Genomic DNA, 15,939 nt, shown 5'->3' with positions numbered 1-15,939 from the left:
TATTAACACATTAAAATAATTACATAATAAGATAATAAAAGGGGATAAGATCCCACCATCTTGGAAACAATCTCTGATTATACTAATCTTGAAACTTAACAAGGGTCATATAGACCCATTTCGATAATAAATCAAGATGCTAACATTTTAACAGCAATTATGGCAGAAAGAATGAATAAATGTATATATAAATATAGTAAGATGCAATTTTCACCATATAACACCTTGAAAAACACAGTGCTACTTAGAATTGCGGGTGCCTTTTATATAGGAAATAAATAAAGCTCTTTTTCTATTGCTGGTTCTGGAATTTGTGTGTGTCTTAGAATCAATGGCGTCTTAGATGAAATACAGTAGTATTGCAGTTACTACAAATTTGTCTAATGACTGTGATACATTTCACTTATTCCTTTGAAGTTCAGGCTAAAACCCAGAATATGTTCACCACCACACTAACATGCATCTGTTTAAACTCCTGCACCAGTCTGCACATGATGCTAGCATTCAAAGACAGTAACACAGTGTAGTTATACATACCATATTGTTCCAATAATTGGATCTCTGCCTCCACCAAGAATTATGAATAAATGCCAGTGCTTTGTCTGGAAATCATCCCCATCCGCCCCCTTTCCAAGCAGGGGATTTCCAGTTGAATGCAGGCGGTACCGTCTGCGTTTTGTTAATAATGAATAATCAAGTCACTCCGCATTTAGTTAACACCTTCTCTGGAGCGTCTCAGAGCACTAACGATATTGCTGGTAAGTAGGTCGGCTTTAATATTAAATTTTCCATGAAGTAGTTAACTCACTTGCTGTGGAGTACTTAATTCTGCATGGCCTCATTCTCCTAATAGTGCTTAGCATCTTATCCATCTTCGCAAGACTGAATGGGATGTCCATTGGCCAGCTTCCTTTGGCTTCTTTTCCAGGCGGCAATGGAATAGTCCGTGCCAAGGCTTATGTGGTGAGCGCCTGACCTAATTTCTCTTTGCGGGAAGGGAATCCCACAATATGCTAGGTAAGTACAATGGTTGGAATAAAGCGTTGGTAATGCTGTAGGCTATATTTCAGAGAAAGGAACTGGCAAATCAGCCCTGAGTATTCCTTGCCATAATGAAAACCCTATGAAATGTATGGAGTCATCAACCTGAAGGTACGTAAGCATACACACACATACATAACAAAGGGTAGCTTAAAGGAATAATTTCTCCCCAGGGAAGTGGAGATGCCTGAAGCAGAAATCCCACAAGCTCTTCCCTTCCCTTGCAGTTAAAAATAAAGGAACAAAAGAAAACGTTAACAATATATTAAGTAACTAGCTGTGCCCGGCCATGCGTTGTTGTGGCGTTGTTTGGTGGTGTTGGTGAGAAATTGTTGAGGTAGTGGTGGTATTGAATGTCTGTTGTCTTTATGTTTAGTATGCACACTGAAGTATGCACACTGGTTTATATGGCAGTGTGGAGTCAAGATAATCCAGTTCAAAGCAGATAAGATTCTAAATGGGTTATATAGCTGTGTGGAAGGGCCTTGAGTCTACACTGCCATATAAACGAGTTAAAATCTGATAATCTGTGGAAGAGGCCTAAGTGAGGCCTAACTGTGCTTGTCCCCTGGGCTGAGGAGGTTGCTAGGAGACCAAGTGAGCGGAGCTTAGCCTTCAAACTGGCAGCAATTGGATAAAAACTATTATTCCTCTCCCTATAATTAGGACTTTATTTTTCTTTTCTTTTTTGTTGTATCAACCTAGAGCCGTGAATGATGGGTTGTGTTGTCAAATTTCGAGGTTGGGGGGCCTGTAGTTTTGTTGTTTTGTCCGCTGCCTTGATGCCATCACTCTTTTATATATATAGACTGTTGGACACCGTTTCATGATACTCAAGTACTTAAGGCAGCTACCATACTCTACCTAATGATAGGGCTGGCCTGTTTTTCTGTATCACTTTTGGACCATGTCAACATTTTAATTCTGAACTAATTTGGAAGACAATTTTGGCTGAAAAGCAGAGGAAAAATGCAAGTGATGGTGGGGGGCAGGGAGAGATCTTATACCTGCCTTTTGCTGGCTATTGAGTCTTGGAATATGTCCCAAGGGTTACCAACCAATTGAGACATTCTGGGTGGGAAATTCAAAGACATAAGACAACACAGCAAACAGTACCTGTGAGCAGATCCACCTTCTTCCACCCGCGCAATAATGATGGCATGAGGAGAGCGTTTTGAACCTCGGCCTCCGGTGATCTGGATCCCCAACCCATCTGCTCCCTTCATCATGGCCATCTTCCATATCCGGCAGCCTTCTCTCTGAAAGAGAAATTTTCAGAAAATTCTTGCATTTTTATTTAGGAAAACAGCTCTTCATGTCCCTTTTCCCATTCTGTCCCAACATACACACAAGGCTGTGGTTTGAAGGAGAAGGGCAAGTGTCCTTATACCATTTAAGGGAAGCAAAGAATAGTTATCTTTCAAACAGAAAGGTTTAATGACATGTGCTAACTCTCGAGCACATGCCTATGCCTTAAATATTTCAGTGCAAACACAATGTCTGTACTGTAATGCAACATTAGGAATTTCACAATATTAAGAACTTATGTCTGAGTTGTATTATTTCCTTTCTCTCCCAATCTCTTTTTTTTTTGCTGTGTCTTTTTTAGATTATAAATGTAAAACCAACACTGTCTTTCTTTTTTTGCTAACTGCTACATAATCTGTTCAGAGAAACTTTTCAGCTGTAGGGCTGAATAAAAATATGATTTTGAGAGAGTAACAAGCATTGCATCTCTACACTATTCACATTGCAAAAAATGTTATGCCAGGATGATATAATGACAAGTTGTGCGGCACACAATTCCCTCTTTCTAGCATCTTGCTGCTACAGACCCAATATCTTCTGCTTGAGGCAACCATCTCAATTTGCCCAATGCATACGTGTCAAGTTCAAGACCTTCAGGCCAAATCTGGCCCGCTACATCATTTTATGTAGACTGCAAGGCTTTCAATGTCAGGGCAATATAGGTAAATTGATAGTCTTACAATTACAAATGGCCCTTTGAAGGCAACCATCAGGCTGATGTGGGCCTCAGTGAAAATGAGCTTGACATCCCTGACCTAATGGAAGGATCAAACCTAAAGTCCAGAACTGACTTCTCTGAGCAGCCACATCACTCCAGGGACTCGAAGCAGAAAAAAGGTTATTTTCTGGACTGACCACCAGAACTTCTTCAACTTTCATCATTGACAACACCTATAAGGCCATGTCAACAGTGGGCTCTACAAAAAAAGAACAAGTACTTGACAGAAAGGTATCCATAAAGCAAATCATTTCAAGGGATTTATGCAAGACAGATTTAGACAAGAGTGGTTCACTTGTGAAAGGAGTCCTGCTGCTGGCAGTGGGAGTTTGCCACACTATTGCATGGAGCCATGAAAGCCGCAAACTTGGCTGTATAGTCAACCTAAACGCTTGCCTTCCAATACTCTTGCAGTGAGTATGTGATGTAGCTCACAGGTCCATGGCCATATTTTAGAATTAATATTTGGCCCATGTTAAAGACAAGAAGAAATAGAGCTCAAAAAAGATAATCCCAGAACACCCTAGTTATGACGGCCAAGAGTTGTCTTGCCAGTCAAAAAAAGACCAACTTATGCAGGCTCTGAGTGAACTATACACAAAAATCAACTTCTGCTTGAAATACAGTAGACTCTCAGTTAACTAACACACATGGGGATTGGTAGGTGCTAGATAACTGTAGTTTTTTGTTGCTTGAGAGTTACTATTAAAATAAGCCTAATACTATACCCCATACTAGATATACTATACCATACCATAAGCTCTGTATTGATTTGGTATTATTGAAACTGAGCAATTAAAAGTAAGTAAAGACAAACTTAGCTTAATGTAACACAGTTTTACTGTATTATAAAAATTGATGTTATTTTAATTTTTATTTAAAGTATTTCTTCTAATTTTTACCAGTTGCTTGTGAGTTTCAGTTGCTTGAGTTCCAGCTAACTGCAAGTTTATTGTGTATCGTTCCAGGTTATATAGCAATTAAGGCTCATACTTTGGTGCCTCACAGCTGCATGCCAGCTTTATACTGGTAGACCATGATTGCCACATCCCGACACACAAGGAGCTCCATTTACTTTAGTTTCTCCTCCCACAGAAGATTTTACACACATGGAATGAAGTTTCACCTTCATTTCAGCCAACTGGCTTGAGCCTCTTCCCCAAACATTTCTGGATGGCATTTTCTTCTTTCCCAATTCAGCCTCCCAAACTTTAAATCCTGTAGCCTGAAGGTCTTCTGCCTATCTCTGTTTGTGAATGTTTCACCAAACTAGAAGCCACCTAGTCTAATCTTCTGGTTGATGCCCAAAATCCCAGGATCGAGCATCGCCATCAAAGTATGGCCATCTAGACCTTGCATGAGTGGAATCTGGCCCTTCCTCTAAGTTGTTGATCCCATTGTGAAACTGTTCTTACTTCACTCCAGATATTCAGTCCATATTTACCCGTCTCTATCTCAAGTACATCAGTTCAAATCTTTCCCTTTGTGACAACAGAGAGCAAGTCTTTCCCCTATTCTCTCTGCCAGCCTTCCAGCATTTGAAGAGTACTACTATAGCTCATCTTTATATGACTTTACTGAATTTGCTAATATATAACAACTTTATACAAGGTCAAGAGTTCTGCATTAAGTACCATAAACTGTTTAGCAAGAGTTGCTACTAAGTGAATATGCTGCCTCATTATTCCAAGTTAAGTGGAAAATAAGTGCCTTCTAAATTACTTCCTTCATAGTTGTTGCAGTGTAATATAAACATGACATGTATTTGAAAGTCTCTGACTTAGCTGAACCACATTTTTGTAAGTCACTTTGACCCTTTAAACTAGAAAGGCAGGGTGAAACAAAAGTGGACAGATGTTATATTGGAATCTAGATCCTTGGCAAAATTCTACAAGGTCTGTACTTAACTTTTCTATGTTTACTTTTAATATTAATGATAAGTATTGGAAAATGAGCACGCAAAGATACTATGGGACTTCCGAATCCAGACTGACAAAGTTCTGGAACACAATACACCAGACATCACAGTTGTGGAAAAGAAAAAGGTTTGGATCATTGATGTTGCCATCCCAGGTGACAGTCGCATTGACGAAAAACAACAGGAAAAACTCAGCTGCTATCAGGACCTCAAGATTGAACTTCAAAGACTCTGGCAGAAACCAGCACAGGTGGTCCCGGTGGTGATGGGAACACTGGGTGCCGTGCCAAAAGATCTCAGCTGGCATTTGGAAACAACAGACATTGACAAAATCACGATCTGCCAACTGCAAAAGGCCACCCTGCTGGGATCTGCGCGCATAGTCCAAAAATACATCACACAGTCCTAGAACACTTGGGAAGTGTTCGACTTGTGATTTTTTGATATGAAATCCAGCATATCTATCTTGTTTGCTGTGTCATAATAAAATAATATTATTAATAATAATTTATTTGTAGACAGCCCTATCATCCCCAAAGAGACTCAGGGCAGTTTGCAACACATATGGCAAACATTCAATGCCTACAAAGAACATATAAACAAATTACATCAAAAGAAAATACATCAGATAATATACAAACAATCTAACTGTAAACTTAATACCAAATAAATTCACCAAAAATACAACTTAAATGAACCATAACCAACATAATGTTTCATTGTTAAATTATTGGGAATCTTTTATAACTTTTCAAAACTTCTTATAACATTTGCCATCTTGACCATACTCTGAAGTTCCTTGACCACATGAGTTTTCTTCTGTGAAATGTAAGAAGGTATAAATGGGGAAATGGCATATTTTCTAGACTAGGCAGACAATGAAAACAGTAACTCTCATGTCCAGCTTTCTCCCTTTGAACATATAATAAAACAGTGGATGCTACTGTGTGGAAATTCTCTAAATTTCTTCATCCCTAGTGAAGAGAAATTATAAATGTGATGATGACATGAATTTTCCTTGGTTGTGAGAGAAGAAAACCCCCACATTTTGATGATCTGAGAATGAGTCCTTTGTCCACATACATTTTGTAAAACAAACAAATATGGAAGTCTTCAATTGGCCATAGTTTCCTCTTTAATCCAAACTACAAAAACTCTGTGATTAATAGGCTTAGAATGAACCAGGAGGTTAAACCAGGATAACCTGAAGTTGGCTTAATATCCTGGCTTCTTCCAAAACTGATAATCATTATTACTTGTCTTGATGAAATTGAAACAATAGTCAATTTATTTAACTGTGGCTTATGACCAAGGGAAGAGTAAATGGGTTGCATGTGCTGAGGAAACATTTACCCAAACTGGCTCACAGTATTTAGGCAACAGCTGTGCATTTCCTATAACTTGCAGTTCTGCTCAAATTCTCCCACTCAGGGGCCATAAAGCACACAGTTATTGTACACAAAGTTCCAAGTCTAGCCTGTAGCATCACAAGTGTTTAAGGATCTTGGAAAGTAGCAGCTATTCAGCACAGATAATACTAAATTAAAATAATCAGTGCCACAATTCTGCATAAGGCATATAATAGTCATATAATAGGTCTTAACTTTGGGTTGATCACCCCCACCCTTTCTTTTGGCCATCTATCCAAATCGCATGAAGAGATCTGGCTGAAATTTGCATTTGAAAGGAGCATAAATTTCCATCCGCCTATGCTACTAGAACAATTAAATTGTGTTCAAAGTGGCAGGAATATCATTTTCTGTCTCATTATGTGTGAAAATGGGTTATCTATGTTATAAAACAGAGCCCAAGTGAGAATAACATTTGTTAATTTCATGCTGCTCACAGGAGCTATCTGCCAATGTCGGGAAACCGGGGACCATCAGAAGTACATGTCTATCTTTGGACCCCATCTACATATTGAATTACAAGGGTGTGATGCAGCTGCTGAAAGGCTTATGCCTGGCCAGCAATAAGCAGGAAAAGCCTGGCTTTTGCCTTTTCCCAAGGCAGGACCATTCAAACTCTTGATTTGCTAACCACAAAGTTCCATCATTGACCACTTCTTCCACAATCAGAACTTGAACAAAAACACAACCTTTCATTTGCTATTTAGAAACTTAATCAGGTTAGCTTAATACAAGTGTAAAATGTATATAGCATGGAGCTCATAAGGGTGTATATTTGTTCATTTTACTATTTTGTTAAGTCACCTTGAAAATGCCTTCATTTATGAGGCAGGAATAAAATTGCAATATATATTAAAATGTGGCTGATAAAGACAATGAATGCTTACTATCTCATCTAGTGGTGGCAGTGGGCAGTGAACTGACTCTGGATTACAGTTTAAACTTTACTGGAGGTATCCAAGATGTTAAACTTCTAAAATATGTTTAGCATCTTGGATGGCACCAATAAAGAATGGAATCTAAAAAAAAGTGGATTTATTGACCCACTTACATGGCAGCCAACAGACACCATTCAGCTCATGAAGTAAGCTATAGACTACAAAGATTACAAAGGAGAAAAGTTAAAATTAACATGACATTTTTGGAAGGAGCTCTGTCTTCCTTCTGATAATATTCAGAAACAAGTAAGTTGTTTCCAGATGATCATAAAAATCAAACTATTTTTCTACATCTTTTAAAAACTGATTGTATTTATTAGGCTTCATTTGGATTTCATGATAAACCATAATTCATTTTGGCATAAGCAGGCCTAGCCTCCCCATAAGTTCACATATTTGCTCCCTTCTCCTTTCCTTTGGTGCAGTCACAAGGAGAAGTTTGGAAACTTCAATTTCCATATTTTATTCATCATGGTTTGCCATGTCCAAAACCAACAATGTATATTTAATTTTAATTACTGTTTCTCTGAAACAAGTCAGTTTCAAACCATAGCCATTGGACATCATACTATAAATCATTTCAGTAAATTGTAGTTAAGATTAACCAGTTTACGGCAACACTAAGTTATGATTAATAGAAAACCAAATTCAAAGTGTACTTATTTATTCTTACAATTGTGTCAAAAGACAAAACAGTAATGAGAAGTGCATACAGTAGAGTCTCACTTATCCAAGCTTCGCTTATCCAACGTTCTGGATTATCCAAGCCATTTTTGTAGTCAATGTTTTCAATATATCATGATATTTTGGTGCTAAATTCGTAAATACAGTAATTACAACATAGCATTACTGTGTATTGAACTACTTTTTCTGTCAAATTTGTTATATAACATGATGTTTTGGTGCTTAATTTGTAAAATCATAACCTAATTTGATGTTTAATAGGCTTTTCCTTAATCTCTCCTTATTATCCAAGATATTTGCTTATCCAAGCTTCTGCCGGCCCGTTTAGCTTGGATAAGTGAGACACTACTGTATGTTCAGAAAGAGGGACTATATAATGGGAATAAGCATAAAATAACTTGACATCTAAAAGGAATCACTGTAAGCCTGTAATAAAGCCTTTAATTTGTAGGTGTTGCAGCTGAAAAAGCAAATATTATGAGCCAAACCTTTATTGTCTTGTGAACCTAAGGAAGTCCTTAGAAATTGATTTACTGTTAAAACAGCAAACAATTTTAGAGGGGCAAATTTAAGAAAAATTGGATTCACTGGCTACAATATTATGTCTCTTGAAAAAAAAAACACATGCATGTTTTAATGTTCATGAATGAATATTCCTTTGACAACAGTAGTGCATTTTCAACCACAAACAAGTGATTAAATGGCACATATTTAGCTATGATGTTTCACATTGTGTTATGATTAGCTTGTCCCTGCCAGGGGCACAGGAAAGAGACGGAGCAGCCGTATAAGTATCAGACAGCGAGTGGCCTAGAGGTATGCGATGCTGTCCTATTGCTGAAGCAAAGCAGGTCTGACCTTGTAAATGACCTGGATGAGACACCATCTGGGAACCATATGTGTATTCATCCAAGAAGGAAGAATCCTATTTATCATGAAAGCAATTGTAGATTTTATTTTACCTTTTCTGTTTAAGACAACACCCTCACTCAGACTTCCTCTGCTCTTGATGTCAGTACTGAAAAAGGATGTCTTGGCATGAATATTTTAAATAAGGTCACAGGGAAGCGCCCACATTTGTAATGTAATTGGTTTCCAGTTTATTTCAAGGCACTTTCCCTACATGAGAAGAAGTAATGAGGAATCATCTAATTTATTTGGAACAAGACAACTTCAATCCATGGTTTATAGATCTGTCTCCTTTCAGTAAATCATAATTAAGATTAACTGTAGTTTATGGTTGGTTTTGTATGCCTTTCAAATGCTTTCCGACCTACAGCAATCCTAAGGCAACCCAATAATGGGGTTTTCTTGGCAATATTTGTTCAGAGAGAGTTTGCCTGTGAAGTAGAAAAACTGTGACTTGCACAAAGAAGGATTCCAATCTTCAAGGTTTTAGTCCAACACATAAACCACTGCATCACATTAGAATCATAGAATCATAGAATCATAGAATAGTAGAGTTGGAAGAGACCACATGGGCCATCCAGTCCAACCCCCTGCTAAGAAGCAGGAAATCGCATTCAAAGCACCCCCGACAGATGGCCATCCAGCCTCTGCTTAAAAGCCTCCAAAGAAGGAGCCTCCACCACGGCCCCGGGGAGAGAGTTCCACTGTCGAACAGCCCTCACAGTGAGGAAGTTCTTCCTGATGTTCAGGTGGAATCTCCTTTCCTGTAGTTTGAAGCCATTGTTCCGTGTCCTAGTCTGCAGGGCAGCAGAAAACAAGCTTGCTCCCTCCTCCCTATGACTTCCCCTCTCTTCTGCAGGCTAAACATGCCCAGCTCTTTAAGCCGCTCCTCATAGGGCTTGTTCTCCAGACCCTTAATCATTTTAGTCGCCCTCCTCTGGACGCTTTCCAGCTTGTCAACATCTCCCTTCAACTGTGATGCCCAAAATTGGACACAGTATTCCAGGTGTGGTCTGACCAAGGCAGAATAGAGGGGGAGCATAACTTCCCTGGATCTAGACACTATTCCCCTATTGATGCAGGCCAGAATCCCATTGGCTTTTTTAGCAGCCGCATCACATTGTTGGCTCATGTTTAACTTGTTGTCCACAAGGACTCCAAGGTCTTTTTCGCACACACTGCTGTCAAGCCAGGCGTCCCCCATTCTGTATCTTTGATTTCCATTTTTTCTGCCGAAGTGAAGTATCTTGCATTTGTCCCTGTTGAACTTCATTTTGTTAGTTTTGGCCCATCTCTCTAGTCTGTCAAGATCGTTTTGAATTCTGCTCCTGTCTTCTGGAGTGTTAGCTATCCCTCCCAGTTTTGTGTCGTCTGCAAACTTGATGATCGTGCCTTCTAACCCTTCGTCTAAGTCGTTAATAAAGATGTTGAACAGAACCGGGCCCAGGACAGAGCCCTGCGGCACTCCACTTGTCACTTCTTTCCATGATGAAGACGACGCATTGGTGAGCACCCTTTGGGTTCGTTCGCTTAGCCAATTACAGATCCACCTAACCGTAGTTTTGTCTAGCCCACATTTTACTAGTTTGTTTGCCAGAAGGTCGTGGGGGACTTTGTCGAAGGCCTTACTGAAATCCAGGTACGCTACATCCACAGCATTCCCTGTATCGACCCAACTCGTAACTCTATCGAAAAAAGAGATCAGATTAGTCTGGCATGACTTGTTTTTGGTAAATCCGTGTTGACTATTAGCAATGACCGCATTTGTTTCTAAGTGTTCGCAGACCACTTCCTTAATGATCTTTTCCAGAATTTTGCCTGGTATTGATGTGAGGCTGACCGGACGGTAATTGTTTGGGTCGTTCTTTTTTCCCTTCTTGAAGATAGGGACCACATTCGCCCTCCTCCAATCTGCTGGGACTTCTCCCGTTCTCCAAGAACTCTCGAAGATAATTGCCAGTGGTTCTGAAATAACTTCCGCTAGTTCCTTCAGTACTCTTGGATGTAGCTGATCTGGCCCTGGGGACTTGAATTCGTTTAGAGTGGCCAGGTGTTCCTGGACAACTTGTTTCCCTATTTGGGGTTGGATTTCCCCCAATCCTTCGTCCATTCCATGTTGCTGAGGTTGAAGATGGCTTTCTTTTTGTGAGAAGACCAAGGCAAAGAAGGCATTAAGTAGTTCTGCCTTTTCCCTGTCCCCTGTCGCCATCACCCCATCTTCTCCTTGCAATGGCCCTATCGCCTCCTTTTTCTTCCTTTTTCTACCAACGTAAGCAAAAAAGCCTTTTTTGTTGTTTTTTATGTCCCTGGCAAGCCTGAGCTCATTTTGCGCTTTAGCCTTGCGAACCTTTTCCCTACAGGTGTTGGCTATACGTTTGAATTCTTCTTTGGTGATTTCTCCCCTTTTCCACTTCTTGTGCATGTCACTTTTGAGCTTTAGCTCAGTTAGAAGTTCTTTGGACATCCATTCTGGCTTCTTTGCACTTGTCTTATTTTTCTTCTTTGTTGGCACTGTTTGCATTTGCGCCTTGAGTATTTCACTTTTGAATAACTCCCATCCATCCTTAACTCCCTTGTTTTTTAATATCGGCGTCCATGGAATGCCACTCAGTAATTCCTTCATTTTTTGGAAGTCAGCTCTCTTAAAGTCCAGAATGCGTGTTTGACTTGTCTTAGTTTCAGCATTCCTTTGTATTGCAAACTGCAGGAGCACATGGTCACTTGCCCCTAAGGATCCAACCACTTCAACTGTATTGATCAGGTCTTCCACATTTGTTAAGATTAGATCAAGAGTTGCTGATCCCCTTGTTGCCTCTTCTACCTTCTGGACCATAAAATTATCTGCAAGGCAAGTGAGGAATTTGTTCCTCACTTGCATTAACTCTTTAGGTTATGAGATAACACATTAACTCTTAAGGTTATGAGATAAATAATTGCCCAATTTTAAACCGTCAGATTTCTGGGATGACTCTGTAATTATCCAGATAATTAATGTGAATGTATGGATTTCATCATTAAATGAATTTCTCAGCTGTTCAGGACCAGAGTATCCAATGTACAGAGATGGCACAAGGGTTCATAGCCTTGCACCAATCCTAGAAAGGAACACTCAGTCCTGGGACAGTCTTCATTCTCAGTGACAGATGTTCCCTTTTCTAAAACTGTTATTTTAAAGATGGAAATGAATACAACAATTGAGACCTATTGTGGGATTCTCTGAGCAATCACACATCAACACATGCAAAGGGCTTCTTCGCCCTTCTATTTTTAATGTGCACCTAAGTGAAGCATGAAGCATGCACTGATAAATAAGAAAGATGTGTCAATCTCATTTTCTGGCATTGCTCAGAATCCCACTGTCATTCTAATAGAGATTCTTATCCGAATGTATAACCGACCTCCCCATTATTCCTCAGGTGTGGAAAGCTAAGTCAGATCCTAGCTAGCATAATGGTCCATTATGCAAGTAGTTTCACTTTCTGTATATATGACAATGGCAGTGGCTTGAATTTGTATCATAAGACTGACATCTCATTCACAAAGAACTCCAATGAGGTAAGGACACCGTTGTTAACTTCTAAGAAATCGCACAAAGTAAAGAAGTGAATCGAGAATTCGACCTACATATACTACTATCTCTTCTTCTATCTCCAGTCAGCTCCACTTTGAGTAGATTACTCTCAGAGTTTCCAGGAATGTGAAACAGGAAAAACTATGTTTCAAAATGAGTAGATTCCATTCTTTTTTTTGTAAAAGGGTAGGTAAGCTCCTAAGGGAAACTGATGAATAAGAGAACCACTTGGGCAGACTGGTTTACAGAAAAAAGTGCAGGACTAGAATGATTGGCAGCAGGCAGACTTACTGGTACTGTTAACCCATGACCATATCTCATCTTAACACTTGCTCTGACTGTCTCAATTTGGGGACATCCCTGGTTAATCTCCTATCATCACACTTTTTCAGATCTCTCAAAAAGGTTACTGTGGAAATAAATTAGGATGGGGCATTGAGTTATTTGGAAGAAATAGAAACTAATCAAATAAAAAGCCCGGCGCCCTGAAGTGTGGCAACTATGATTCCATTATACACAAGAGAAACAGGAGAGAAATGGAGGTGCGCTATCGCCCACTCATGCATACACATCTTTAGTTGACATCACATAATTCAGAGTTGAATATAACTCACTTATTATTGGTATTATCCATACACCAGAATTACATCTGTGTCATGCTACCAAACTAGAGATCCATCCTAAGGAATCCTGGGAGCTGCAGTCTGGTGAGGGGCTTGGAATTATTTATTGCACTATTGCATTATCTGAATCTCTGGCAGATTATTATTATTATTATTATTATTATTATTATTATTATTATTATTATTATTTCATTTCTATCCTGCCTTTCTCCCATGGGTAGGACTCAAAAGGGCATACAAAGTTTAAAAACATCAATACATATACATCGACACACAAATATATAATCAACTAAAACAACATATACTAATTTGAAATAACCCAATTTAAACACATCATATAAAACAATTAATTTTAAGTATCTCATAAAACTATAAGTCCCAGAACTGCATGGGATGGTGCCAGGACAAGTGGTACAAAACAGATGTAATTGTGTAAAGAGGAAAAATCCCAAGTTTTCAGGGCCCAGCTGCTGAAAGTCTTGGTTCAGTGTGGGTTCAAGGGAGGGAAAAGAAGGGTAAACTCAGCAAAGGAATGCAGTTTGAAAAAGAAGAAAGAAAGATAAAAAGCTCAGTCCAGCTGGTGCTGTTTCCAGATGGCTTTAAAAACAAAGGGTGATTGCATTAGTTCAGGTGCTTGCAATGGACCAGGAGAATGTTTAAACTTGGCTTTGCCAAGGAAATTATGTCAGCAGCTAGGCTGCTGATACAAGATAGTTCCCTGGAGCTCATTTTGTTCACAAGCAGGAAGAACAGGGTTTGTGGCTCATCATCTGCGAGGCCAACACCATGCCTCTGCATTCTGCAGCCCTTTAATCATCGCAACCCACCAGGCTTCATGTCCCTAACAGGTCCCCCCCACTATCCCCAATTTTTAATGCATGGAAAACAAATAAATTCCACTGGCTTTCGCTGAGGGCGCTAATGGGAAAAACAGTGTGAAGTCAGAGCACCAATAAAAATCTGGACATGTGCAAATACCTCTAAATTGAACAGACAAAATGTGAAGCACCGGGTGATACATAGGTATTCCTAGTTTCTGCAGTGTAGCTACGAAGAGGGATTTTTGTTTTATTTTCCCCTTTCCTACTCTACATGTGCTCACAATTTGGCAGCAGGTGATAGGTAAGCTTGGGAAAATAATGTTTTTTGAATAGTAAAAGTTATCATTTTGGACTACAAGTGGTTTGCCATTGCCTTCCTTTGAGGCTGAAAGAATGTGACTTGCACAAGGCCACCAAATGAGTTTCTAAGAACTATCAAATTACTAGTATAATCCTTCCAGCATTAATTAATTCATTTGTTTATTTACAACATTTCTACCCCGCCCTTCTCACCCGAGGGGGACTCAGGGCGGCTTACAACAACCGGCAAAATTCAATGCCACACAAAATCAATTAAAAACAACAACAAATTTAAAAAACCATTAACAGTAATCCATAAAATACATTATTCAAGCTTAAAAGCATGTAATTAATTACATCAATTAATTCACAAAATAAAGCACATCTGAATCTCTCCAGTGACATACAGTAAATGTCTGCATGATATTCAAAGTTGCCCTGATTCCACTAAGCATCAACCAAATTAAATCAAGTGGGAGGAGTGGCTCTTGAGTAAAATAGCATTATGTCATGTGTTGTCTTTCATTAAGCCTTACCAAAGAAATGCAGGTGAGTACCAGCCAAGAGTTCTGCCTACTCTGCAAAGTTTAGCTTTTTTTGTGGTTGACAGGAGGAAAACAATTACACAGTAAGCCTTGCTTCAAAGGGAATAAGAAGATATATGTGAATCTACTTGTAAATTTCTGGATGATTTGCTACAAATGTACAAGAATTTCTGATACACAACTGACTCCATATTCAAGCTCGATTGCTCTGGCCTCTGAGGGAGATATGAGCAGTCAGACACAACTCCATCATGATTGACCCAGCTGCCCACAGGAGATCTTCATGTTTCAAATACAATTACTGTGGCCTCTGGGCAAGGACAGAACCACCAGGCACAACTCCACCATGCCTTGGCATGACAGCTGGTGAAAGGCCCTCCTTCCACGTTCCAACAGCCATTGCTTTCGCCTCTGAGGAAGAGAAGAGCAGCTTCCATCTGCTGGAATTAACCCCCCACTGACATCTCCTTTTCCTTTAACAATAAATTTAACACATGCACTAACATAATCTTTGTTGCTAAAATGGACAAAGCTTGAGGGTTTGGCATACATTCTTGACATTTCACACATGAAAACTGGGAAATGTGTACCCAAGCAATGCTAGAACACGTTTAAGATGGTGTGGACAGGCAAAAAGAGTGTAAAAAGTACGAAAGAGGGAAAACATACAAAATGATCATTTTAATCATGATATGTTTGTACAGACTTTAGGAAAGCCAGGAAAAATGAACATACAGTAGAGTCTCACTTATCCAACACTCGCTTATCCAAAGTTCTGGATTATCCAATGCATTTTTGTAGTCAATGTTTTCAATACATTCTGATATTTTGGTGCTAAATTAGTAAATACAGTAATTACAACATAACATTACTGTGTATTGAACTACTTTTTCTGTCAAATTTGTTGTATAACATGATGTTTTGGTGCTTAATTTGTAAAATCATAACCTATTTTGATGTTTAATAGGCTTTTTCTTAATCTCTCCTTATTATCCAACATATTCGCTTATCCAACATTCTACTGGCCCATTTATGTTGGATAAGTGAGACTCTACTGTATTGGAAAAGTGAAAGCTCTGCCTTATCTTCTCCTTTCCCTCGTGTTAAGTTAAATGAATGCAAATTACTTTTAATTTCACATTATGGCAACTAAA

General features: G+C 39.1%; 1 protein-coding gene across 4 annotated transcripts in view; it reads right to left on the bottom strand.

The window, feature by feature from the left end:
- The window catches only part of pdzd2 (PDZ domain containing 2), a 315,666-nt gene that overhangs the window by 64,897 nt on the left and 234,830 nt on the right, over positions 1 to 15,939 (bottom strand). For all 4 annotated transcript variants that reach the window (XM_008118592.3, XM_008118591.3, XM_008118594.3 and 1 more), the window contains one exon: positions 2,158 to 2,300. In XM_008118592.3, the coding sequence (XP_008116799.2) occupies positions 2,158 to 2,300 (143 nt within the window). The remainder of the gene's footprint in view (positions 1 to 2,157; positions 2,301 to 15,939) is intronic.

Source organism: Anolis carolinensis, chromosome 2 (assembly GCF_035594765.1).
Source record: "Anolis carolinensis isolate JA03-04 chromosome 2, rAnoCar3.1.pri, whole genome shotgun sequence".
NCBI classification, from domain to species: Eukaryota; Metazoa; Chordata; class Lepidosauria; order Squamata; family Dactyloidae; genus Anolis; species Anolis carolinensis.
Note: the sequence above shows the minus strand (reverse complement) of the source record. Positions and strands in the feature narration are given on the sequence as shown.